General features: G+C 37.6%; 2 protein-coding genes across 3 annotated transcripts in view; both read right to left on the bottom strand.

Annotated features, from left to right (window-relative positions):
- Positions 1 to 245: 245 nt before the first annotated feature.
- Positions 246 to 16,143, bottom strand: LOC118810487 (NACHT, LRR and PYD domains-containing protein 3-like). 2 transcript variants are annotated; one of them, XM_036574291.1, is made up of 13 exons: positions 16,060 to 16,143; positions 15,507 to 15,674; positions 13,129 to 13,236; positions 12,839 to 12,946; positions 12,549 to 12,656; positions 11,224 to 11,286; positions 9,360 to 11,114; positions 7,515 to 7,688; positions 6,744 to 6,917; positions 5,287 to 5,460; positions 4,903 to 5,076; positions 1,289 to 1,459; positions 246 to 375 (listed from the first exon to the last, which is right to left on the bottom strand). In XM_036574291.1, the coding sequence occupies exons 2-13, from the start codon at positions 15,563 to 15,565 to the stop codon at positions 324 to 326; spliced, it is 3,120 nt and encodes a 1,039-aa protein (XP_036430184.1). In that variant the 5' UTR covers positions 15,566 to 15,674; positions 16,060 to 16,143; the 3' UTR covers positions 246 to 323. The 2 variants fall into 2 exon arrangements, with proteins under 2 accessions (XP_036430184.1, XP_036430193.1); XM_036574300.1 differs by lacking the exons at positions 12,549 to 12,656; positions 12,839 to 12,946.
- A 1,514-nt stretch (positions 16,144 to 17,657) lies between these two features.
- The window catches only part of LOC118810871 (protein mono-ADP-ribosyltransferase PARP14-like), a 28,050-nt gene continuing 20,032 nt past the window's right edge, over positions 17,658 to 25,675 (bottom strand). Inside the window, exons 11-17 of the mRNA XM_036574985.1 lie at positions 24,128 to 24,304; positions 23,869 to 24,041; positions 23,316 to 23,469; positions 21,938 to 22,570; positions 20,688 to 20,842; positions 19,102 to 19,276; positions 17,658 to 18,076 (exon numbers count right to left, since the gene is read on the bottom strand). Of these exons, the coding sequence (XP_036430878.1) occupies positions 17,781 to 18,076; positions 19,102 to 19,276; positions 20,688 to 20,842; positions 21,938 to 22,570; positions 23,316 to 23,469; positions 23,869 to 24,041; positions 24,128 to 24,304 (1,763 nt within the window). The 3' untranslated portion in view covers positions 17,658 to 17,780. The remainder of the gene's footprint in view (positions 18,077 to 19,101; positions 19,277 to 20,687; positions 20,843 to 21,937; positions 22,571 to 23,315; positions 23,470 to 23,868; positions 24,042 to 24,127; positions 24,305 to 25,675) is intronic.

The raw sequence follows: 25,675 nt of genomic DNA, 5'->3' as shown, positions 1-25,675 counted from the left end.
CTGTTTAGTCAAATTTCATAAACAACTGCATAGCATTATGGCTTCTTACATGTACAATATTTCTCTTCTCTTTTGTTATGTATAACACTACATATAATGTCCTGCATATCTACACATATTTGTAAGTGTATAAATATACAGCTTTATCTCAAACAATCTCATGTTTTCAAACAATCATGAAATCTTTAAGAGTTATGTACCCTGAATTGGTAGTATATCAAAGAATATTAATAGCAAATAAAAAAACTTGTTGTTATTAACTGTAACTAACTGTAATAATCAATGAAGAGTATGTTATGGCATTTTCTTTCATTTGTGTTCTTTCAGCACAACCATTGTTGATCATCAGCTATTCTTTGCAGAACCTGCAACACACTGTAAAAGGAACATTTAGAAGAATACCCTCTAACTTTATTTTTAAAACAGACGGGGGATGAGGAACAGCTTAAGATACACTATGTTCAAAAGTTTGTAGTCACTGGTTATATTACTTACTAATAAAGAACCTGTAATTATATGTTTATAATGATTTTGTGTCACACAATTACTATAAATAACTACTTAATCAGCTAGATTTAGTTTCTGTGTTTCGATTATGAGGCAATCTGAACTTTACTGTAGACTTTTTCACAGTGCTGTACAGCTTTCTCAATTGTTATAGAATCATCTTCTGCTCCATTTATCATTGAAAATATCTAAATGTACAAATTTCTACTAAATTATAGTATTTTAGCATCAGATAAGAATTGTTTCATATTGGCAACAAATTGGTTTATAAAAATCAGAACTGGAAAAGTCCACCCTTCTGGCTATGCAGAAAAAGACATTACCAGTCAAGAAGTGTGTTCGTAAAATAATTATTGCTGCTCTTCAGTAACATAAGTTAATATAAGAAATTAAGCAATCTGTAAAGTGCTTTTATAATAATCTATAGTTGTTTTGCCTCCTTTTAATATTCCTGTGGTACTGTTTTATAGTAATCTATACTAGTTGTGAAGTATCCTTTGGTGTACTGCATAGTGAGCAAGTGACAAAACCACAATGCTACCATCAGCATTGTTAGGTAGACACCTAGACAAGGTGTGAGGTTTTTCACCTCAGCAAGAATTTGTGAAATGGCCTATATTGTGGGTGAAGGTAAGATGTAATTGTGTCCCACTTGTTAGCCTGCTTAGGTATACATTTGTTAAAAAACATGTAGCTAAAACTATAGAATAGTATAGAACAATGCATTTAAAATACATTTGTATTCATTGTGCTTTCTACATTATTCAAACGCAATACTCACGTTACTTTCTCTAGTCGATAGTGTGGATCCTCCTTTAGAGCATTTAGTTGCTTCAGTCCTGTGTCAAGGTTGTTTCCAGACATATTCAGTTCAATGAGGTGGGAGGGGTTTGATTTCAGAGCTAAAACCAGAGCAGCACAGCCTTCATCTGTCACACCACAATGCCTCAGCCTGCATAGAAAACAGTTATATATTCTGATTAGTTTGGCAGCAAATTTCTCATCACAACTTAAATAATTGTCGAAGATAGAACCTTAATGTGGTACCATGCAGAAATGACTAAGGCTATGTTCAGGTAAAAGTGGCCAAAATCTGATTTTCTCACCAAATCTGATTTTTCTGTTTGGCTGTTCACATTATGTTTTAAAATGTGACATATATGCAACATGAGTCTGAACAGACCAGCTCCTAAACTGACCCGCATGCTTGAAACAATGATGCGTCACGTTGCTTCACATGGCTTATCCAGAGGTAAACAATCATGACTTCCAATGAATGCCAGTCGCTCCCAGAGGGTTCAGTTTCATCTTCGCCAGCGTCACAGGAGCCATCATGAAGTTTCACTTACTGACAACTGTGCTCATCACCCAGAATGTGTTCAAGCTCACCGTAAAAAGTGCATGTTATTCGGCCACGGCCACTTCTTTGGTTTGTGTCCTAGGATTCTTTAAACTTTGCTTTCAGACATTTAACTGTTCTTTGACACTGCAGCCTAGCTCTCCTTACGGCTGCATTCGGGCCATTTCTTTCGAGATCTCTTTGAACATGGAGGGTTTTGGATGAGTCTCTTCTAATTTTTGTACAGAAATATCACTCCAAATGTTTATGAGGTCTCAGCTGTGCAAAATTATGACGAATGTTGAGTAGGATTGATGTAAAAGCTGCATGAATTCTGATCTGGCTGTTTAGACTGCGTTGCATTGCAGATGGGATACATATTGGATTTCAGTACCACATACGAAAGAGTCCCAAATTGGAATTGAAAATGTCAGATTCAATGCGTTTTTTGCCGTTCACACTGACACACCTGTGTCACATATGAAAAAAAAATTTGATTTGGGACACTTTTACCTGCTGTGTAAACGTAGCCTAAGACCCTATTCACATTTGGCATTAACATGCATCCTGGGTGATCTGATCATAAGTGGATAGGGCTAAATGCAGGTGTGAGCATGCTGCTGTGTTTCTAGAAGACACACTGTGATTTTATCATTCAAACCACCTTCAGAGGTGGTCAGGGATGGATATAATCACATAATATTCATAGTGTGAATGCTAAGGCCAGAAATACGTCAAGCAAGTACACGAACACAGACATAGTTTTGTGTGTTGTCGCGTTCTAAAACATGTCATGACACAATTCAACTGTCATAGCAGAAGAGAAGTTAGACAAGTCTCTTGCAAAAACTGATCGCTTGCATCTACATAGATACATCATCATCCCCAATATTCCAATAAAACAAGTAAGGCCACTGTACTGTCCACATGTTTAGCTGTTGTGGCTGTGGGAATAGTAGTAGATTCTGTTCTGATTTGTCCTCTATTGCCCAAATGAGTGCTGAGTGTTTTAATTGCCACAGTAACGTACGAACGCACAGTGAGTTTGTATAGAAAGACCATGTGTTTGCAATGCATTGACTGTCCGTTGTCATTTGTATTTGTGTGCTTCCGTTCAGTATGTTCTGGCCTAAAACATTGTAATATTTAAGGACCACCTTAATCAACTGTCTCATTTGCGTTAGCACTTCATGTGGTCTAAACATTTGTAACAAACTTTTACACAAACATGGACCCACAATACATTTTGGTCTGACAACAAACACAGTGAGAGACTGAATTATTAAATGTGGGTGATACCATTTCCATCACTGGAGATGCATTTGAGACTCATGGAAATGTCAGGTATAAATGGCTACATCTTACTGTCCACTTGTGATCATATCACTCAAGACTCATGTTAATACCAAGTGTGAATAGGGCCTAAGGTGCACAGTTGCTGCATATTGGATGACTGCACAGCCCTGTCCATCTCACCCGAAGAACGCTTAATAGGGTTTAGATCTGGGGACTGCATTGAAATTGGAACAGATTTCAGTGATAACTCAGACAGTATGGGCTTTGGGACATGCTGCCTTATTATGCTGAAAGTGTCCATCCAGGTGTAGATAAACTGCAGTCATTAAGGATTCTGTGCCAGAACCACCCAGTATCGTTTTGAAAACAATGTGATCCAATTAAGAGCACTCTATGAGTGTGTTTACATGCACTCAATAATCCAATTATAATTGGATTTCTGCAGTTATCTAATTATACAAACAGTAAACAGCACACTCCAATTTCTTAGATCAGAATAAGGTCTAGGAATCCGATTAAGAAATCTGATAAAGAGAGCTAGATTTTATCTCAGTAATCAGATTTCTCAGTGCATGTAAACTCTTACTCTGATTTCTTTCAGATTTCTCAGTCCGCGCATGTGCAAAACCAGACCACGGTACCGGAAATAAGCAAGCAGTGTTACAGTGAGATGGCAGCAAAACACTTTTGGAGTGGCACTGAAACCAAGTACATGCTTGACGAAATGAAGGATTTAAATATTCTTCATCTTCTAGATGATGTATGTTCATATTTTCAGGTAAAGTGGCTAGACATTTGAAAAAAAATGTGGCATAAAATTTTACTTTTACGTTAGGTTTACGTCACATCTTCTTCTGTGAGTTTATTGGCTGCTTGCAAAGCAGCTGTCTGACTCATTCAAACCCGGAGTTTCCCCATCATCTGATTACTCAAGTGCACCTAAACACATTGATCAGATTACTGACAAAGTCAGTTATCAGTTATCGGATTGTTAAGTGCAAGCAAACACATTCAGTCACAGAGAATTTTGGGCATTCCTGTTTGTAATTAATGTGGAATATGGCAATGTAATTTGTCACACTGATGTGTGCCGTCTCTACAGTGTTTTTTTTTTTTAACTGAGATCTGCAATCGAATATTTTGTTTGACTGATGAGCTGATGAGTTGGCTTGGCATGGTTAGTAGTCCTGGCCTTTAAGCTGACTTCACTAGCCAGCTGAACATGAAAGATGAGCTTATGACTTAAACATATGTGCGAGTCTTTTTGAGAGACAATAAGTAACCATAATACAGTTTGGAGTTCTAGGAGAAATTGTGTCCAGTTTTCCAAGCACCAGTATTCCTGAAAAAATGGCTAAATAAGTGGCCATGCTCTGAGATATCTGAGAAATGTGCAGGCCTCAACTGCTTTTGTATCCCTGGAACCATTTGGCAACAATATGAGCCTGGTGACATGCCTTATTTTGCTGAAAGTGTCCATCTGAGTGTAGATAAATGACGGAAGCCCTTACTGAAAAAAACATCTCAGCCCAGCATACTTCCAGCATGAGTCTACCATTCAAATTGTTTTTGGAAATAATGGATGTTGTGTTCTCTGGGGAAAAGAGGAAAAGGACCATCCCAAGCATAATGCTGAGGGGTACGTACACATTTTGGAGCAAAATATGCTGCCAATTTCAGAAACATCTCTGCTTGTTTCAGCAAGACAACGCCAACGCTGTAGTAAGAGGGTGCTGGTGCTAGTGGTAAGTAAATCTTACCTCAGTATTTCAATTTTGAGCTGGGGTTTCTCCAGTTCAGCAGACAGTAGCTTCAGTCCTGAGTCTAATATGTTATTCTTGCAGAGGTCCAACTGTCTCAGGTGTGATGGGTTGGATCTCAGAGCTGAAGCCAAAATTGTGCAGCCTTCTTCAGTGATATTGCAGTCCCACAACCTGGAGATAGAACATCAACACCCAATTCAAAGTGTCAGACTTGTATGAGTGAGTGCCTGCTACATATAATTACATAAAATACTTTTTGAAGACCAAAAACAAAAGAAAAAAAATATTGAAAACATTGAAATTAAAATCTAATTACAGCCATTAACAAACAATACATTACTGTGTAGTACAGGGTCGCTGAGCAAGTATCAAGAATATAACCTCAATGTCTCCAGTGTACAGAGAGGATTCTCCAGTGCAGATGCAAGCTGTTTCACTCCTAAGTCTCCAACTTCGTTTTCAGACAGATCCAGTCCTCTCAGAGCTGATGGATTTGATTTTAGAGCTGTAGCCAGAGCAGCACAGCCTTCATCTTTAACTCTACAACTTGCCAGGCTGCATAAAGAATAACAAAACACTTCCTTTACTTATTAATGTCCCTATCTAAAATGTTTACATTTCCTTTGGTCCACATGTTCTCATAGAAAAAGCCATTGCATATGTGAGCTTGGCTAAGCACAAATTAGATTATACAAAAGAGATTATAGAAAATGATTAGACCATTTAGCTAAAATATTAGGTCACAAGGGACTTCTGATTTTTATAAAAACAGAATAAAAAGTCCTAAAATTCATAGTTAAAATTCAAAAGTGTTTTACTTATATTTTAAATTTTAAGCTGAAAATATATACCAACCAGCCACTTTATTAAAACCACCTCATTATTTCTATGCTTATTGTCCATTTCATCAGCTCCACTTACTATATAGGTGCACTTTGTAGTTCTACAATTACAGACTGTAGTCCATCTGTTTCTCTGCATTCTTAGCCCTATTTTACCCTGTTTTTCAGCACCCCCACAGGACCACTACAGAGCAGGTATTATTTGGGTGGTGGATCATTCTCAGTCCAGCAGTGACACTGATGTGGTGGTGGTTTGTTAGTGTGTGTTGTGCTGGTCTGAGTGGATCAGACACAGCAGTGCTGCTGGAGTTTTTAAACACCTCAGTGTCACTGCTGGACTGAGAATAGTCCACCAACCAAAAATATCCAGCCAACAGTGTCCTGTGGGCAGCGTCCTGTGACCACTGATGAAGGACTAGAGGATGACCAACACAAACTGCGCTGCAGCAGATGAGCTATCATCTCTGACTTTACATCTACAAGGTGGACCACACTAACACAAGCTTTTCCAACACGCTCTGCCAACACAGTACCAGGACGGCAATATTTCCAAACTGAAATTAAGAATTGGAGCTAGATAAAAAAAAACTACCAAATCAGCTAGGTCGCAACTAAACAGGAAGCAATATTAAACACATTATTAATTGTTTAAAAAAAGTATTACTCTCTATGTTTTACTGTAAATTGCCTCGCTCTGCTTTGAATTAAAGTTTGACATAATGTTTGTTAAATGCATACATACACCTAAGCTCAATTATTAGGGGGGTTGTCCACATACTTTTGGCTATGTAATGTCTGTTTATTGCTTTATTCTGATGATGAAAAATGAATAACTTAATGTTTTCACTGGAAATTAATTAAATGTAGAGTGGTCTCTGACTTTTGCATGGTACCGTAGATAGAACACAGATGCTATGGTCTTGAAATACTTGTTCTGATCTTAAAACTGCAGTGTAATATATGCTATACACTTTAGTGTAAGTCAGATTAATTTACGTCAGTATCTTCAGTTTGCACTGTGGATTCTGTAGTCCATCAGAGAGCTCTTTAACTCCAGTATCTTCTAGATCATTCTGAGAGAGATCCAGTTCTATTAGATGAAACAGGTTTGATTTCAGAGCTGATGCCAGAGCACAGCAGCCTTCACTTCTGAAACCACAATTTATCAACCTGCAGATAGAATAACAATTACACTTTACTCTTATCAGTTTAGCACTCACAGACCAGTTCAAAAATATACAGTATTGTGCAAAAGTGTTAATTATGTAGCAGAATGTATGCTTTTGCTTGAAAAAAATATATAACAGTATATAACATTTAAAGAAATGTAAACATTCACACAGTAAAAAGTAACATGAATTTCTTGTTTTTAAAGAAGTTTTTGGGATTATGTAAATGACTTAGGAGCAAATGTTTGGTTCCTTCTTCTTGATGCCCTCAGCATTCACATGATTTGTTAAATTCTTTTACCAACACACCTGATTTAATTTAATATTACTGATTGGGTAAACCATTTATTAGATGATATCTACAAATAATGCTGGGCTTCCACAAAGAGAGTAATAAAGTGGTAAGGTGACAGAAATAAAATACTTATTGTCAAAGTTATCTGCATTTATTCTAATATTGTTTTTGAGCAAATAAACACTGCCAAAAAATAAATAGTTTTCAAATAGTACCTATGATTTTCTGAGGTGCCTAATAGTTTTGCACAGCACTGCATCCTTTGTAGAGGGGCATATACAACACCCAGAGAGACAATCTTACTTCAGTTTTTCCAGTTTACAGTGAGGATTCCCCAGTCCAGAGCAAAGCTGCTGCACTCCTGAATCCAGCAGTTCATTCCAGCTTAAGTTCAGCTCTCTCAGACGTGAAGTACCAGAGCTGATCACTGAAGCCAGAGCTACACAGGTTCTATTAGTCAGGTTACAACTGTTAAGCCTGAGAAGACAAAAAATCAACATTAAAAACATAACACAATGCTTACTAAAACTGTCTATTTCCTTCCTCTAAACTTCTATTTAATTTTTTAGCTCATTCACTAAAAGCATGAGAGTGACAGTTAAGACCAATCTACCATTCTTTAAATATTATGTTGCTGATTCACCCAGATAAAAAATCAGCACATATGCCATATGATCATGGGTATGTAGACTTAGATCAAAACTATGATTGATCAACTGTATCAATTTAACTGTAATTAATACTCCAAAGGCACTTTTCCCTTAGTCTCCCTTTAGGAAGAAAGAGGCTGTGCAGTGACACACCAGTATTTCTTTAACAATATGTTTTTACCCACACATGTTCTAGGCAAGACATGTAAATGAAGTCATACATATTAAAGATGTGGTAAGTGAAGCTCTGATTTGTAGTTAAAATAAAATAAACAAAAACAAACAATAAAATACCCCAAAAATCTCAGAAATAGGGCTACAAATTTTAAGGGAAGACATGCTGGCAAACAATAGTATTTTTTTTTTTTTAAAAATCAGTTTTCTTCATAGAAAATGTTTTTGCTGTAGAAAAAGTCAAATTATAACATTGTGGATATAGATATTAAAATGTAGGAAATATAGTTTAGCGTGTAGATTTTATTTTAAATTTGTAAGAATTACAGCATTCTTTTCCAATTCATTATACTTACAATAATCAATTTTGCTTACATAAAGTTTACAATTAGTGCTATTTATTACTAATAATATAACATTAATAAAACATTAAATTAACATACTGGAAACCTCATTTTTAAGGCAATATGTTTTTCCTATGTTACTCAATAATTCTTTTTCTCAAGAATTCAGTTCACCCACAACATTAAATTTCAACTAGTAAATATTTCATTCCTGATATCAGGAATTCGTTTTCCATATGTGAAAATTATGGCAAGCCATTTTAACTTAATCTTTCATCTTTTTTTCTTGAAATTTAAAAAATGAATTTTTACTAGTAAAAATTTAATTTTTATAAAATCCCTAAATAGAATTTATGCAGGTCACTTAAGGTAAAGGGAAAACCTAAGGCCAAAAATGGTATGTTTTATGCAAGTGACCACAGTTCCCAAGACTGCAGTGTTATCTAGTGCATGTGTTTGTGCCGCAGGCGGTGCACAAGGTAACAGAAGTATGGCAAGCAATCTGTTGTTCATGCTAAGCTAAATGCTAGACAGGCTTTTCCTTTAATATTACTGTCTTAACTTTGCTCTCTTGAAAACATGAGGGGCTGTTGCATATTCACTTGAAAAGTGACAGCATCAATGACTGAGGAGTTCAGTTAAATGGCACAGCTTTAGCATGATCTTTTGCATTGTTTGTATATTGTGTCATCCACACTGATTTGTTTGTATATCAGGTTACAAGAAAACTCAGACCTTACAAAGAATTTCAACAGTTACACCGAATGAACCAGTATATCACTCACTAACAGCGGTATGTATAACCAATTATGCCCTGAATTTCCATGTTTCTCAAATGTGTGACCCATGACCCCTTATAATCATATTTTGTGACTAGAAGTGAAAGTGGAACTTTTCCTTTTGATTTGGTATCAACTACGCACACTTTTATTTTCCCCTTAGGTTCCCTTCTAAGAGTCATATTAATCGGGTCTACTTACTCAGCTTTTTTGCTTGCTTTAACCACAGGAAGCAGTTTCAGAACAACCTCTTCTGATCTGTTGTGCGCTCCAGTGTATGTACTCAGATCAAACTCTTTAAGTTCCTCTGCTGAACTTAGAAGCACAAAAACTAAAGCTGACCAATGTGAAGAAGAAAGTGTGGTTTGTTTTTGTTTTATCTCTCCAGAATTCAAATAAGTTTTAATTTCCTGCTCTAGGGAATGATCATTCAGTTCACTCAGGCAGTGAAACAGATTGATGGATTTCTCAGCAGGAGGATTTTCTTGGATCTTATTCTTGATGTATGCAGTTGTTTCCTCAGTGTTGTTGACACTGCTTCCAGCATGTGTCAGAATGCCTTGCAAGAGATTGGATTCAAGTGACAGGCCTAGAAGGAAACGGAGGAAAAGATCTAGATGTCCGTTCTTATCCTTTAAGGCTCTATCCACAGCACATTTGTGTAACTCTGAGATTGTAATTTCTCCCCATAGAAACTGTCTAGGAAGCCAGCTCTGGTCAAGTATGTTTGTGTTGTGCTTCACAAAGGTCAAATGCACATATAGAGCTGCCAGATGCTCCTGAATGCTCAGATGAACAAAGTAGTAGACTTTCTTCTGGAACAGCCCAACCTCCTGCTTGAAGAGCTTTGTGCACACTCCTAAGAACATTGAGGCTTCATTGACATCAATGCCACAGTCGCTCAGGTCTTCTTCATAGAAAATCAGGTTGTCTTTCATCAGCTGGTCAAATGCCAGTTTTCCCAGTTTGAGAATCATGTCGTCATTCATTTTCTGCTTGGTCTGAACGACTAAGAAGTGAGTGTACATTTGAGTCAGAGTCTTGGGAATCTCTTCTTCCTGAATGGTTCTCTCGAGCACAGTAGCTAAAATCCAACAGAACACTGGTATGTGGCACATGACATGGAGGGTGTTTGTTGACTTAATGTGGTTGATGATTTTACTGGCCATAGCTGGATCACTGATCTTCTTCTTGAAGTACTCCTCCTTCTGTGAGTCATTGAACCCTCGTACCTCTGTCACTCGATCAATGTACTCAGATGGGATCTGATGTGCTGATGCTGGTCGGGAGGTTATCCAGATGAGAGCAGAGGGCAGCAGATTCCTCATAATGAGGTTTGTAAGCAGCACATCCACTGAGGCCGATTTACTCACATCAGAAATTTTCACATTGTTCTGGAAATCCAGAGGTAGACGGCACTCATCCAAACCATCAAAAATGAAGATAATCTTATAGTTATGGCTGGAAATGTCCATGTCTTTTGTGACAGCAAAGAACCTATCAAGAAGAGCCATCAGGCTGAGTTCTTCATCCTTCAGCAAATTCAACTCCCTAAAAGGAAGTGGAAATATGAGGTGGACATCTGAATTTGCTTTTTCTTCGCTCCAGTCCAGAATAAACTTCTGTACAGAGGCTGTTTTTCCAATGCCGGCGACTCCCTTTGTCAGTACAGTTCTGATGGGTTTGTCTTGTCCAGGTGAGGGTTTAAATATGTCATTGCATTTGATTTCCATGTCTTCTGCTGGTAGCCTGGTAGACATTATCTCAATCTGTCTGATCTCATGTTCAGTACTGATCTCATCACTTCCACTCTCTGTGATGTAGAGGTCTGTGTATATATCACTGAGAAGTGTTTGGGTGAACTCATTTGCTGGTCCCTCATACAAACACTGAAATTTCACTCGCAGGTGTGATTTTAATTTTTGAAGAATTTCCACAGCATGACTTGTTTCTCTTCTAAAAAAGAAACAAATAAAAATAAGTTAAAAACATTGGAATTTTTGCTAAGAAAATAAGTCAAAGGATTTTTGCTGTTTTATTTACCCCGTCTTCAATTTTTGCTTACCCCACGACTTCACTTTTTTCTTTTGGCTGTATAACAAGTCTTTGTAGACTCTCCTGTAGGATGCTGAAAGAGAAGTCTTCATTAAGCACATTTTTTTGACACAATCTGTCTGCTTTCTGAATTATTCCACATTAATTACACATGCTTTAAAATAATTACTACCCTGTTCATTTTGTTGTATTTCTTTATTGAGAGTAAAAGCTTCTTGGACAAAAATATTTTCCATTAAATGCTTCAAGTGTATTTTTTCTTTATTCACTAGGTTTCTTTACACTTTCAAGAAAAAAAGACTTACTTAGAAGCAAAGTTATATAAAAGATATCTTAACTTTTTATGTACTATACTGTGCAAAGTTCATAGACCACCTTTCATTTATCTAATTTCCAGTCTAATATAAGTGACTCATTTTTAAGCATAAGAAAAAAAGCAAAAGACATATATTAAACAGACAGTTACACAAAGGCCTCAATAACTAAATATATCATTTATTTGTCCACTCTTTACCTTCATTACAGCTTCCATTCTTTTCAGGAGACTCACTTTCAGTTTCTCAAAGAAATCTGCAGCCACACCTCCAAAGTTCAGTCTTAGAAGTTGGTTTGGAACTTTCTGCTTTTCACCATCCAAATAATCTTAATCACAAATTTAGAATTATCAGTCCATAAAACCTTACTCCACATTTTAGAGGTGGAGTTTCTATGGAGAAAAATTGTTCTCCTTTTTGTCTATTTTTTTTTTGTACCTTTAGGAACAGCTTGCCTTGTGAGAACACATCTGTAACTGGTTGGTTTTAAGGTTGTAAAGATGGTAGAATGAACAGAAGTAAAGAGTGGGCAAATAAAATACTGACAGATTTGAAATTAGTTTGTGTTGGTGGCTTTTGTGTAATTGTCTGGTAAATATATGTTTCATCAAACTGAAAAATGAATAACTTGTACTTAATGGCCATTTTGACTGGAAATAAATAAAAGGGTAATCTCTATGTTTTGTACAGTACTGTGCATCAACAAATTGTCATTACTTGTAGTGAACTCTGGGCTGGTCATGGTTCTTGGACATCTAACTGCGTACTGGTGTAGTTTGATCTTTGAATGGAGGGTTAAACAAATGAAGTCATTGAAACAAAGACTGACTGCACACTAAATGCAGAACATGTGGTGTTTATTAATTGTTTTATGTTGGACACAGTTAAATGCTCCTCACCCTAGACCAAGGTTTATACATTTCTGGTTAAGCTGGTGCAAAAAGGACACTTGTGTGGAAATTATCATAAATCTCAGCTGAAATCTAAAAGACTCGTTGGCATATTGTGATGTGTGAACTACCTGTGTTGAGAAAGGGGGTCCTCATCTGTGAAATTTAGGTGTTTATCTTGAGAAATATCACTCCTTAGAGATGCCACTGAGTCTGATCTCTCTGGAGGCACTGAAGAGCTTTAAATAAAATTGTATATTTTCAAATATCATGAGTAGTTTTTGCTTCAGGCTTGTGCAAATAAAACACATAAGGCAGTAACCAATGTTAAGAAAGAAATACTTTTGTGGAAATGTTCATGAAACTCAGCTGAAATCTAAAAGATTGCATACTTGTAATAATATTGTGGTGTGTGTTTTACCTGTGTTGAGAAAGGGGGTCCTCATCTGTAAAGTTTAGGTGTTTATCCTGAGAAAAATGACTCCTTAGAGATGCCACTGAGTCTGATCTCTCTGGAGGCACTGAGGAGCTTCAAATAACATGGTATATTTTCAAATATTGTGAGTAGTTTTTGCTTCAGGCTTGTGCAAATAAAACACATAAGGCAGTAACCAATGTTAAGAAAGAAATACTTTTGTGGAAATTATCATGAAACTCAGCCGAAATCTAAATGATTGCATACTTGTAATAATATTGTGGTGTGTGTTTTACCTGTGTTGAGGAAGGGGGTCCTCATCTGTGAAGTTTAGGTGTTTATCCTGAGAAAAATTACTCCTTAGAGATGCCACTGAGTCTGATCTCTCTGGAGGCCCTGAAGAGCTTCAAATAAAATAGTACATTTTCAAATATCTTGAGCAGTTCAGTGGGGAAACAATAATGTCTATTAAGTTTTAATGACAAAAAAATTCACAGAGAAACCCAAAAACAGACTTTTAACAAGACAGAATACATCAACTGTAACATCAGGTATGAGTAATTATTTGTCAAATATAAACATTGGTTAAGTGACAATCAGTGCTTTTTAAAGCAACCATCTGCCAAAACTGTTATGATTCCGATATATTTGTGCTCCCCTAGAAAATTATTTAATTAAGAATGTATCATGGTCACCTCTGAAAAATTCTTGAAAAAATTCCCAGATAACCCAGTTTTCCGCAGTGACAACACTCCTTCAATATGGGCATTTAAGGCAAACAGCCTGGGTAGTCAATAAAAAAGGTGTATAACTGATGCTCGTCTCATCCCTGTACACAAAGTTGAGCTGACTGAAACAAGCTCCTATAATCTTCCTGTTAAGCCACCTACATCAGTAATGGCATCCTTCTTTATTATCAATTAACAGGAGCTTACAACAGTTTAAGTTCATCCACATGTTGTCCATAGGTAGTTCATGGTTTCAATGGGAAATTGATGAAAAACATTTAGCATTTCTTGTGGAGTCCCTCAAGATTCAGTTTTAGGTCCTTTTCTCTTTGTACATACCTCTATGTGATGTAATTAGGAAACATAATATAAATTTTCCAATTTTTTCAATACATTTCCATTCCTTCAGATGATCAAGACTCTGTAGACAGACTGACCAGCTATGTGTCAGATATTTCTCAGTGGATGTCGCGAGATGTTCTACAATTAAATCACAAAAAAATGGAAATACTATTCGTTGGTACAACAACTCAGAGAAAGCTGCTTTATGAGAAACGTGGTTCTTTAGCTTCATACACCAAACCTGAAGTATGAAACCTGGGTGTGATCTTAAACTCTGAGCTCTGTTTTATCCCGCATGCAAATGCAGTCACTAAAGTAGCTTTTTATCATTTGAGAAATATTGACACTCCCATTTTAAAAGAACTGCACTGTCTACCTGTGCCATTCAGAATAGATTTTAAAGTTCTGCTACTAGTTTTTAAGGCTCTACATGACCTAGCACCTGCTTACATCACACAATGTCTGTCTGTTTATGTTCCAGCACAAGATCTTAGATCTGCAGATAGTGGCCTTCTGCAAATACCTTCTGTAAAATACAGAAAACATGGAGAGAATCTTTCACTTATTCTGCTTCTAAACTGTGGAACTCAATTCAATACCTTTCATTAGACAGTCAAGTTCAGTACTCACTTTTAAAAAGCATCTAAAATCTATCTCTTTAACTTATTTAATTAAAGCTACGTCTCTTGGTATTTGTCTTTTAATTTGATCTGTGTCATTGTTTTATATGATTCTAAATTAATACTTGTAATTTCTTGTATTACTGTTAGGATTTATCACCTGTCTGTAAAGCACTTTGAGTTGCTACCACCATGTGCTATATAAAAAAAGTTGTTTATTTATTTATTTACTTACTTACTTAGGACCTTTCTCAAGAACAAATTTAAGAAATTGCTTAGGAAGAAATTGGTGAATGAAGCCCATTGTTCTTAAATGCATTTTCAGAAATAAAAAAAGAATTCCTAACTCTAAAATTTTAAGAAGTTCTCAAAAAAATCTCTTAAGAAATTCTTCGTTATTTTCTCAAGGAAGTCTTTAGAATCTTCAGAATATTCTCATTAAATTTTGAGAAAATAGTCCTCTTATGTAGGCTGTAGCTTATTTGTCAGGTAGTCTATTAATATCTTCTTTCATTTTATAGTTTACCATAACCATGATTTCAATTTTAAATTTTGATTAAATGTTATTTGCGTGACCTGTCCAGGGTGTATCCTGCCTTCCGTCCAATGACAGCTGGGATAGGCTCCAGCACCCCACCGGAACCCAGAAGGATAAGCGGTTTAGATGGTGTGTGTGTGTGTGTGTGTGTGTGTGTGTGTGTGTGTGTGTGTGTGTGTGTGTTATTTGTGTTAATCAGTTACTCATTTTCATCTACTCAGTGCCCAACGCCAACAAAGTAGTGAAAAAAACATGCTAATAGAAATACCTGCATCTCAAGTGACCACGTCTACTGATTTCTGACATTATATTTACCATACAATGTTTCAAAGAGATTATTCAGTAGTTTATTAGTACTGCTAATATGATCATTAAGTATATGTCCATATTTCAAACACATCTACAGTGTAGAAGTAGGGATCTCAGTTTTAAACAGATACACTTACACATATTCTTTGCCCTCAGTGTTAGAAGAGCTCATCTCACATTCCTCAGAGTGACTCATGCTGCTGATCTGGTTTTCCACAATCTGCCAACGCACTGTGATCCACGCCTTTCTTCACAGTGTACTTTCTTTTTTCAGAGTCCTGATTGAATGTTTCTTCACAGAATGTCTAAAAACACAATGAGAGGCAAAAATGGTAAATTTGAATCACCTCATTTTTCTACTTGTTCACTTACAAAACAACTCAAAGAATTAATATATAAGCAAGCAAACTCAAACACTGATGAACACAGTAATGAAAACTGTAAGGAAATACAGATTTTCCACTGCACAGCATCTGCATAAGCTTGATTTAGACCTCAATCTCAATGCTTAAAAAAATCAGTCCACAAACTGTAAATATGAGCCATTAGATTATGTTAGATTAGGACGAACACCAAGTTCCTCCTGAACTTCTTCAAGAGTAAATGAACATATATAATCCACTCTCCCTCTAATAATCTTACACTATAATCATAGCCAAAAAAAGACACATATATTTTATATATACTCACAGTTTTAGCTCCATGTTGAGAGTGATGTTTTCAGTGTCACATTCGGGAACTTATTTTCACTTTGACTTCTATACAGAAAATATGTAACCAGACAGCTTTGTCTTTATCTTTTGTCTGGTGTTCTGATTGGTTTAGATATGATTAACCTGTTCTGATGACAAAAAACAGACACATACTTTCAGTCTCTATAAGCAAAACAAACACTTCATTTTGATACTGCTGTATTAACTGAATATTAATCATAATTGTTATGCATATGGTTTAATAGTTTAATAATGATTTTAAAGTTTCATTTTATAGTCCATGTTAAATAATCAAACTGTGGCCAGTTTGAAGCGGAACAGTGACCGCTGCTAAGTTGATGCTTTTACAGGTAAATTTACTTGAATTTATGAGGCCTGTGTTGCCAGAAAGCCTACATACCACAGTTTAGAGTCCAGAGAGCTCACCCTGACCAGCAGCTGATCAGGTAAGCATGAACCAGTTATGGATACCTTAAAGAGCAGCTGTGGGCATTGACAGTTTAGCAGGCCAAATATACTAGCATTTTTCAGGAATTCTTAGGCAGGGAAATGCAAACAAGACCTCAGTAAGTTTAGATCAGGTACAAATGTGCATACAATCAATTAATCAAAACTGTTAATCAATCTATCTATCCATCCTAATATAATTAGAAATACTTTAACACCTCAAGCCGGCTATTGTTTAAGAAAACATTTCAAATAAATCACAAATTAATACCAAATTAAAACTATAATACAGTTCTTTTGCATAACTCTTATAATACTAATATGAACAGCAGTGGTATGAAATAATGCAGTCACCCTAAATTCATCAAAAATAAATTAATAAACAAAAAGAAAAAAATGACAAAAGTAAATTTTAAGTGAATTAACATTTGCAGATTTGTATTTAATAGTTGCATTTATTACTTTTCACTTCAAAAATCAATAAAGCACATAAGCTGGCCGGGGTGCTGTATTTTTATGTCTGCAGTTGCTACTCAGAGCCTTTCCTAGTTTCTCTCATTAGCACACAGTGTCCAGGTGAACTGAGGGCAGATTAGTAGAAAGTGTACTGGAAGTCTTCTGTTCCAGCCTCTTCCACCAGATGGGGCAGTTGGGTAAACAAGAGGGATCTTATGGTGGATATGGTCTCACAAAGTCCTGGCTACTGTTAGAACAGTGACATCAGCAACAATCTACTCATATGCTGATCAGAGTGGAAGTTATGTGAGTGAATGCAAGTTATGCAAGCGAGAAATGGTGACTGGAAAGATTTGGAAGGACAAATGAGGACATGCAGGTATAATTTTTATAATAAATGTATTGCTTTTAGTATAAAACAAGTCATAAAATAATAATCCCAATGAAAAGAATCAAACCTGGATCATCCTGAAAGATTTAAGGCAAATCATTAACACAGTTTCTTCTTCATAGTTCATTAAAAATATGCAGTGCTTGAAAGCAGAAATGATATTTTAGTATAGTTTGCTATAATGCTATAAATTATTTAATAAAATTATAGTTTTGGTACCTGTGAATAACTGTGAATAACTCAGTCAGTACAGTGTTCTGAGGGAAAATAAGACAGGCTACACCTCTAGAACATCTGGTTGCATATTAAACAGGTGCATTCTGTATAATACACTTAACTTTCTGTTAAGCGCTGATTGTAAAGTGGACTGATATGAAAACTCTGTAAACAGTGACTTTATGCATTCATGTATTCTTGAAGATGATCAGATAGTCAGGGTAAGCCCCCGCATCACAGAACACCACAAAGATGAATGGATCCTCCAGATTATCCACAGCGCAGTCGTACAGACCAGCCCGGGGGTCGTTAGGGTCCAGAGGGTCCGGCTCTTTCATTCCTCTTCGAGTTTTACAAGGTGTCCCGGTCACAACTCTGGCTCTGTAGATGTACTTCAACCCGTTCCAATGAGGGGTTGAGAACCGGTGCTGACAGGAGTACCAGGCTTCCATGGCAAAGTAGGTGCCGTGGCCATGAACTACAGCTTAAAAGACATAGAAATTAGCCTGAGCATAACTTGAAAGACTGGGCCTTACTGGTGAAGAATGCCACAAATTTCACAAAGATCTGAGATTCTCAACATTATTTTGGATCTCATTGTCTTCTTGAGTCCACTGCTCCTCCCACACTCCCTGAGCAGGAGTCCAGTACAACACCAATGCCAAGCATATTACTAGTGAATATGTCCTCTACTGAGGAGATTAGCAGTTTGATCAAACCTCAAAAGAGCTCACTAATGCTGAGATTAATAACTGGTTATCACATTGATTTATCAGTCTATTCAGGCTTTAGCAGAGCTCAGTAACACTGAGATTAATAACTGATCACATTGATTTATCAGTCTACTCAGGTTTTAGCAGAGCTCAGTAACACTGAGATTAATAACTGATCACATTGATTTATCAGTCTACTCAGGCTTTAGCAGAGCTCAGTAACACTGAGATTAATAACTGATCACATTGATTTATCAGTCTACTCAGGCTTTAGCAGAGCTCAGTAACACTGAGATTAATAACTGATCATCACATTGATTTATCAGTCTACTCAGGCTTTAGCAGAGCTCAGTAACACTGAGATTAATAACTGATCACATTGATTTATCAGTCTACTCAGGCTTTAGCAGGAACTTCAGCTTTTAAAAGAAGCCTTTAATTCAGGTCCTCTTTAGAGTCCGTATAACAAGCATTCATTGAATTTCCATATCATACACTTATAAATTAAAATAGTTAAGAAACAAGCACCAACAATGTTTCATATATAAGATGGTACATATATATTTTTTTATGTAGCTGCTAAGTATTCGAAAATTATTCTCCTAAAAATGTAAAAAGTAACTGTATTCTGAATACAGCTTTATCAAAATTTAACTTGGGCTGAATACAGATACTTAATTTCTGTATTCTGGTTACATATTCCCAATGCTAGTATTCTGTCACATCCCAACCATGGTGAATATTACTTGTTGGTAATTGCCGCCCATATTTCTAAAATGAAAAAGAAAAAACTTACCGTTTCTTCCACAGAAGCTCCTGTTGAATCCGTTCTTATTGATTTTCTTACTGATTTCTTTAGTGGTGCCGTGATAGAGGAACTGCTCATTTATCTGGTCGGGGTATTTCTTATCCACCTCCTGCTTCAGCACAGCGTACCTCTGCCATAGGCCTTTATTCTGAATTCTGCGGATCTGCAAAGTTTAATTTTGCGATAAAAAAAATCACCATTGATTTATCACATTTTGTAACAACTTTTCACAATTGCACCTCAAACCCATGTGATTTTGTGAAGAAATCGTTGTTGGAGCCAAGCTACCCTCCACAGAGAAGATATATATCTGGAGGAGAGGTTCAGGGAGAGGCTTTCAGTCTATAACAGCCTCAGCAAGCGAGTTCATAAGAGTTTTTATCCAGCTGCAGTACACATTCTGAACACTGTAGCTGCAAGTTAATGAGAAGTTAATGCACTTGTACTGAGGTGATTGATGGGACTTGTTTATTCATACATTCATTCGTTTTAATGTTAGGCTTGGCACCCATTAAATTCCAGTGTGTGCATTCCTGCACTTAAAAATGGTAAATAATAAACTGAATTGAGTCCTTAATTACAGAGACATGATGACTCACTAATTAGAAGGGGCATCTGCATATTTTTAGACAGATACAGTTCTGTGCAAAAGTCCGAGACCACTCTTTTGCTAGTTTAATTTTCAGTCAAAACAGCAATTAAGTAAAAGCTATTTATCTTTGGCATCAAAAAAAGGAGAAAATACTTTATTTATACACTTAATGATCACTTTATTAAGCACACCTCCTTATATCTACACTCACTGTCCATTTTATCATTTATACTTTATAACCCTCCTTTCATCCTGTTCTTCTATGGTCAGGACCCTCACAGGACCACCACAGAGCAGGTACTATTTGGGTGGTGGGTCATTCTCAGCACTGCAGTGACATTGACGTGGTGGTGTGTTAGTGTGTGTTGCACTGGTACGAGTGGATCAGACACAGCAGTGCTGCTGGAGTTTTAAACACCTCAGTGTCACTGCTGGACTGAGAGTAGCCCACCAACCAAAAATATCCAGCAAGCAGCGTCCTGTGGGTGGCGTCCTGTGACCACTGATGAAGGACTAGAGGATCACCACCACACACTGCACAGCAACAGATGAGCTATCATCTCTGACTTTACATCTACAAGGTGGATCAACAAGGTAGGAGTGTCTAATATAGTAGACAGTGAGTGGACACAGTGTTTAAAAACTCCAGCAGCACTGCTGCGTCTGATTCACTTTTACCAGCGCAACACACACTAACACACCACTGTCATGTCAGTGTTTGGACTGGAAATTCAATGAATAAAAGGGTGGTCTCTGACTTTTGCACATCATGAATAATGCCCAATATGAATGGTGGAAAACTGACAATTTTATAAAACAAAAGTATGAAGTGTAAGTAATTTCTGGGTTTAATCACACATTCTTGCGTGCATAGATAGTTGCATTTTTAAAATCTTGCTAAGCCAGTGTTTTATGACTGATTTTTAAATTTTAAATATTAGACCATGTCTTTCAATAAGATATATAGCAGTTTTTTGCTTACTTGCACAACCTCAACAGGATCTATATCAGGGTACTGGCTGGAGCTCAGAAAAGCTGTCTCTATTTTCTTGTACTCATCTGAATCTGGAACGAGTGGAATTATTGCCAAGTCTCGTCCTTCCATTTTAGTCCATGTTGGTGGAGGCTGAATAACAGCTGAAAGAATACAGTCAAAGATCTTTAGTCCAGCAAATCTGACCAGAAACAACATACAGCTGTCCTGAGACAACTTTATAAGACAAGTGTATTTTACATTGTATGACCAAGTCTTGACCAACTTGTACTGTCCAGAGGCCTTCTTGAGTTGAGTACTCTACATCTAGTTGTAGAGCTGGGCAATATGGCAAAAATATCATGATTTTTCAATAAGTTATCACAATTCTGTAACTTATCACGATAATGATAAATATCGTTACTCAGCCCTACGACATGAGTACTAGGGCTCAACTGATATGAACATTTGGCCCAATACCAATTTTAATGTGCTAGATTTTCCCATAACCACCAATATCAGTTTCTGATCATTTTCAGAGTTCTCTTCATATTTTTTTTCTGTCATGCTAAAGGTTAGGGTTGGGTATGTTTTGTGTATTTTTGTTATTATGATATGTTATGTTATGATGTTTTGTTTTCAGATTCATCGGCCTGTATTGCTGACATATTGTTAAATATGTAGTGCCTTACACTGTTAGAAATAAAGGTTCTGTGCAGGTACATTTTTCATTCATCAAGACACAAACAATGTAAATGTACCCTCAAATGTGCAACAGTGGTTTTAAGGTCCAACTGTGAACCTTAAATAAGTTCTTCTCAGGTGAAAAGAACATATTTTTCATAGCCTAATGTTTTCAATGGATTATGTTACAGTTATGTTCCCTGACTAAAGGTACTGAGAGGTACCCTCGAGGCTACCACCCCAGTGACAGTTTAGTACCTTTATTTCTGAGAGTGTATGTTGGGATCCCCAGTGGTGCAACTGTTTAAGGTTTCACCCTATCTTCTAAAATAAATAATAAAATAAAATCATAAATAAATAAATGTTAATTACATGCACATTATGTGTGACATGTCACCAGTATGGGATATTTTCAGCCAACTGATATATCTGCTGGGGCCTACTGTATATTAAATTAGTCCCCTGATTCATAAGGCTTAATGCAAACAATACAACAAATCTAACCAAGAATAGAATTATGCATTTCTCTATGCTTCCTCTTCATGCTGGCTTGCAAGATTCATCAAGATTTTTACCTGTGTCTGAGTCACCGATCAGGGTTCTCTTTATCCTGCAGGACTTTCCACTGCTGTTCTCCTGTGTCAGCTCTTTGAGGTCCACAGTGTAAACCTCTCCTTCCACCTCATATGTAAAGCTCTGCTCTTTCTTGTGAAAGGCTAATTCCAGCTGGTAGCTAATGCTGGAGTCCAGCGGTACCCATTCCTCTCCTTCAGCCACCTCCCAGCACAGAGTCTCACTCAATCTCTTTATCTCACTTTCCTGGGCTTCCCTCTCCTTGGCTGCCTGGATGAAGCTTGAGATGTTCAAAACTGTATCCAGAACATCGTCCTTCTTCCCTGACACAGTTAGTCTGTCTGAGGAAGAAACAAGAATGTGCACTTGGTTGTTCTTGCTAAGGGTGACGATGGCCTCCTTATCAGCTTCTTGAAGGTTGGTCAGGTAACTGGACCGGACATCTCTGCTGGTACATTCTTCAGAGATAAGGTCATCCAGGAGCTTCTTGACTTTGGCAAGGTCAGCAGGAGAGGTTCCATACACCTCCACAGTCATTACAGGGAAAGTTACTGCAGCCAGTGCAGTAGCAAGGCTGATCAGTGGCTGTTTGGCTGGGCTTTGGTTTGTTTCATTTTGCTGAGTAGGCTTGGGTGCTGTGTAGAACCAAATATGTGATGGTTAGGGCAAAATATAAAGACTGACCATTGTAATAGCTCCTGAGCCCTTGCAGTGATTTCCACTACAGAAATTTCTCCAGATTCTCTGAATCTTTTAATGATATTACGTGCCGTATATTTTGAAATCCCCAAGTTCTTTGCTATTTTATGTTATTCTTGAATTGCACTATTTGCTCATGCAGTCTTTCACAGAGTGGTGAACCCCTCCTCATCTTTACTTCTGAAAGACTCAGCCTCTCTGGGATGCTTTTTTATACTCAATCATGTTACTGACCTGTAGCCAATTAACCTAATTAGCTGTGAGATGTTCCATGTGGTGTTTCATAACATTGTACAACTTCTACAATTATTAGCCTTTTGTTGCTCCTGTCCCAACTTTTTTGGAATGTGTTGCTGGCATCTAATTCAAAATTCAAATTTCTCAGTTTCAATTATTGACATGTTGTCTTTGTACTATGTTCATTTAAATATAGGGTTTAACTGATTTGCATATGATTACATTATGTTTTTATTTACATTTTGCACAGCGTCTCAACTTTTTTGAAATTTAGGTTGTATGTAGAAATTCACAAAATGATAGTGGGTTCACAAACTTTCAAGCAGCACTGTTAACAATGAATGCATCAGCTAACAGAAACCCAGTAATCTCTAATTTTATGTAAGATGGCACAAATCCATGACTTAATTCCTTGTTATTATGTACATTATGTGCTGTTCTCACCTTCTCTCCTCAGCTGCTCCTTGAGAGCCTCCACCCCTCCCTTTTTCTCAATGAAATCAAAAATGATCATAGACATTTCTTTGTCTTTCAGCTGAGCCTCACTGATACCACACATGTGAAATAGGTTCATCAGTTCTGGGTCCAATTTCTCCAGCTGAAATCATAGCAAGTGGCTGAGTTAGGATGATTTATTAAAAACCTAAAAAACAGCATAAAATTTAGGCTGCTCATTTGGGCTGGTGGACCCTATTTGTGGATGTTCCAGGGATTGCTGGGTTAATTCTGTGGTTCTTTTCAGAGTCTATTGTTTGATATATTCCAGGTTTAGTTAGGGGATGAACCGGTTTATGTTTATGCTTAAGATGAGTTTAGAGATTCTGAAGTCCAAGTCCTGCTCTCTCTGAAACAGTGCAACATTCTTGTTACCAATGCAAAAAAATCACTTGCTACCCCATTAAGGTACCTGAGCTGTCAGGTCAAAAGACTTAATGAAGCAAAAAATTTTGTCCAGAACTGCTCATTATGCACTGGCCTTTATTATGTTGTATTCTACCTGGGTGTCTGCTGTCCACTCTTTGAGAACTTGCAGAAACTCATGTAGGACTTCATCCCGGTCAACAACAACACAGATGAGTTCAACAGCAGTAAATGAATGCTGAGATAAATGATCTTCAAATGCCTGCAGCATGGCAGTCATAGCTTCTTTACTCTTAAGACCACCTCCACCTTAAACAGAATGACATTGTTAGAGTGAAAAATCTCCATCCAATCAAAGATTACTCTCAAATGTCTTTTTAGCATTTAAGTCATACCGGTACCGACAGCAGGGAAGGAAACTGTGCTGATTTTCTTCTGCTCACATCGCTCCAGGACCTTCTTCACCCGTAACCTTGCCGCAGCAGGGGTGTGGGGTCCTATCATGTGGATGATGAAATTACTCTGCAGGTTTCCAGCACTGGTCAGGGCAACCATATCACCCTGCAATGGACCTTCAAAGATACAGGCTCAACAGTTTATGTACAATCGAATTCAAAAGTTTGGGCTCCCCTGACCATGGCATATATTTTGATTTTACCACATAAACTGGACAATGAGTGTAGAAACTACTTTGAGGGTACAAACCAGCTGGCCACAACCAGCTTACCACATAAACTGGACAATGAGTGTAGAAACTACTTTGAGGGTACAAACTGGGATGTGCAGTTTGAGGTACAGACTTAAGCTGGAGGGATACCACACCACCACAGACACTCAACGCATGTGACAAGGCCTGCAATTATCAGCACAGTAGCAGCGGGGCCACAATGTCCACTGATGAGGGACTAGAGGATGACCAACACAAACTGTGCAGCAGTCTCTGACTTTACATCTGACTTTACATCTACAAGGTGGACCAACACACACTAACATACCACCACCACGTCAGCTCCACTTACCACATAAACTGGACAATGAGTGTAGAAACTACTTTGAGGGTACAAACTGGGATGTGCAGTTTGAGGTACAGACTTAAGCTGGAGGGATACCACACCACCACAGACACTCAACGCATGTGACAAGGCCTGCAATTATCAGCACAGTAGCAGCGGGGCCACAACCAGCAAAGCCGCACTGCCAGATGAGCTGAATGAGTTATATGCTCACTTTGAGGCCCTCAATATCAACACAGAGGTATCTTGGCTTTGGATAGCACACATCGCTCACTGTATCACTGGTAGATGCTGGTTATGGTTCTGAGGAGAACAAACCCACAGAAGGCAGCTGGCCCTGACAACATCCCCAGGCGTGCACTCAGGGTTTGCTCATCAGAGCTGGCTGATGTGTTTGCAGACATATTCAATCTGTCATTCATGCAAACTTCTGTGCCCACCTGCTTCAAGTCCACCACTATTGTGCCCCTCCCAACGAAAAGCATGGTGACCTGCCTAAATGACTATTGTCCTGTTGCACTCACTCCAATCGTGATGAAGTGCTTCGAAAGGATATTCATTACTCACATCTGGGAGACCATTCTGGACACCTTGGACCCTCTGCAGTTTGTGTACTGTCAGAACCGGTCCACTGTCGACGCAGTCAGCACTGTCATTCACATAGCCCTCACACACCTAAAGGGCAAGGACACCTATATCAGAATGCTGTTTATCGACTACAGCTCAGCAATCAACGCGGTCATCCCACTCATACTCTCTGAAAAGCTCCTCACCCTCACACTGACACCCTCCCTTTGTAACTGGGTGCTGAACTTTCTAACAGGCAGATCCCAGTAAGTCAGAGGGGGCAACTGCACATCCAGCACAAGATATAAAAGGGACCCCCCCCTGGGTTGTGTGTTGAGGCCCCACCCTGCATGGCCTCCTAGA

Source organism: Colossoma macropomum, unplaced genomic scaffold (assembly GCF_904425465.1).
Source record: "Colossoma macropomum unplaced genomic scaffold, Colossoma_macropomum, whole genome shotgun sequence".
In the NCBI taxonomy this organism is placed as follows: Eukaryota; Metazoa; Chordata; class Actinopteri; order Characiformes; family Serrasalmidae; genus Colossoma; species Colossoma macropomum.
This window is presented reverse-complemented; position numbering and strand designations above follow the sequence as displayed.

Excerpts from the sequence above, each read along its gene's own strand:
- LOC118810487 (XM_036574291.1), bottom strand. The coding sequence starts at position 15,565 with ATGAGTCACTCTGAGGAATGTGAGATGAGCTCTTCTAACACTGAGGGC. Across the intron at positions 12,657-12,838 it reads GACCCCCTTTCTCAACACAG|CTCTTCAGTGCCTCCAGAGA; the intron begins GTAAAACACACA and ends TTTTATTTAAAG. Across the intron at positions 376-1,288 it reads TATCGACTAGAGAAAGTAAC|TGTGTTGCAGGTTCTGCAAA; the intron begins GTGAGTATTGCG and ends TTCCTTTTACAG.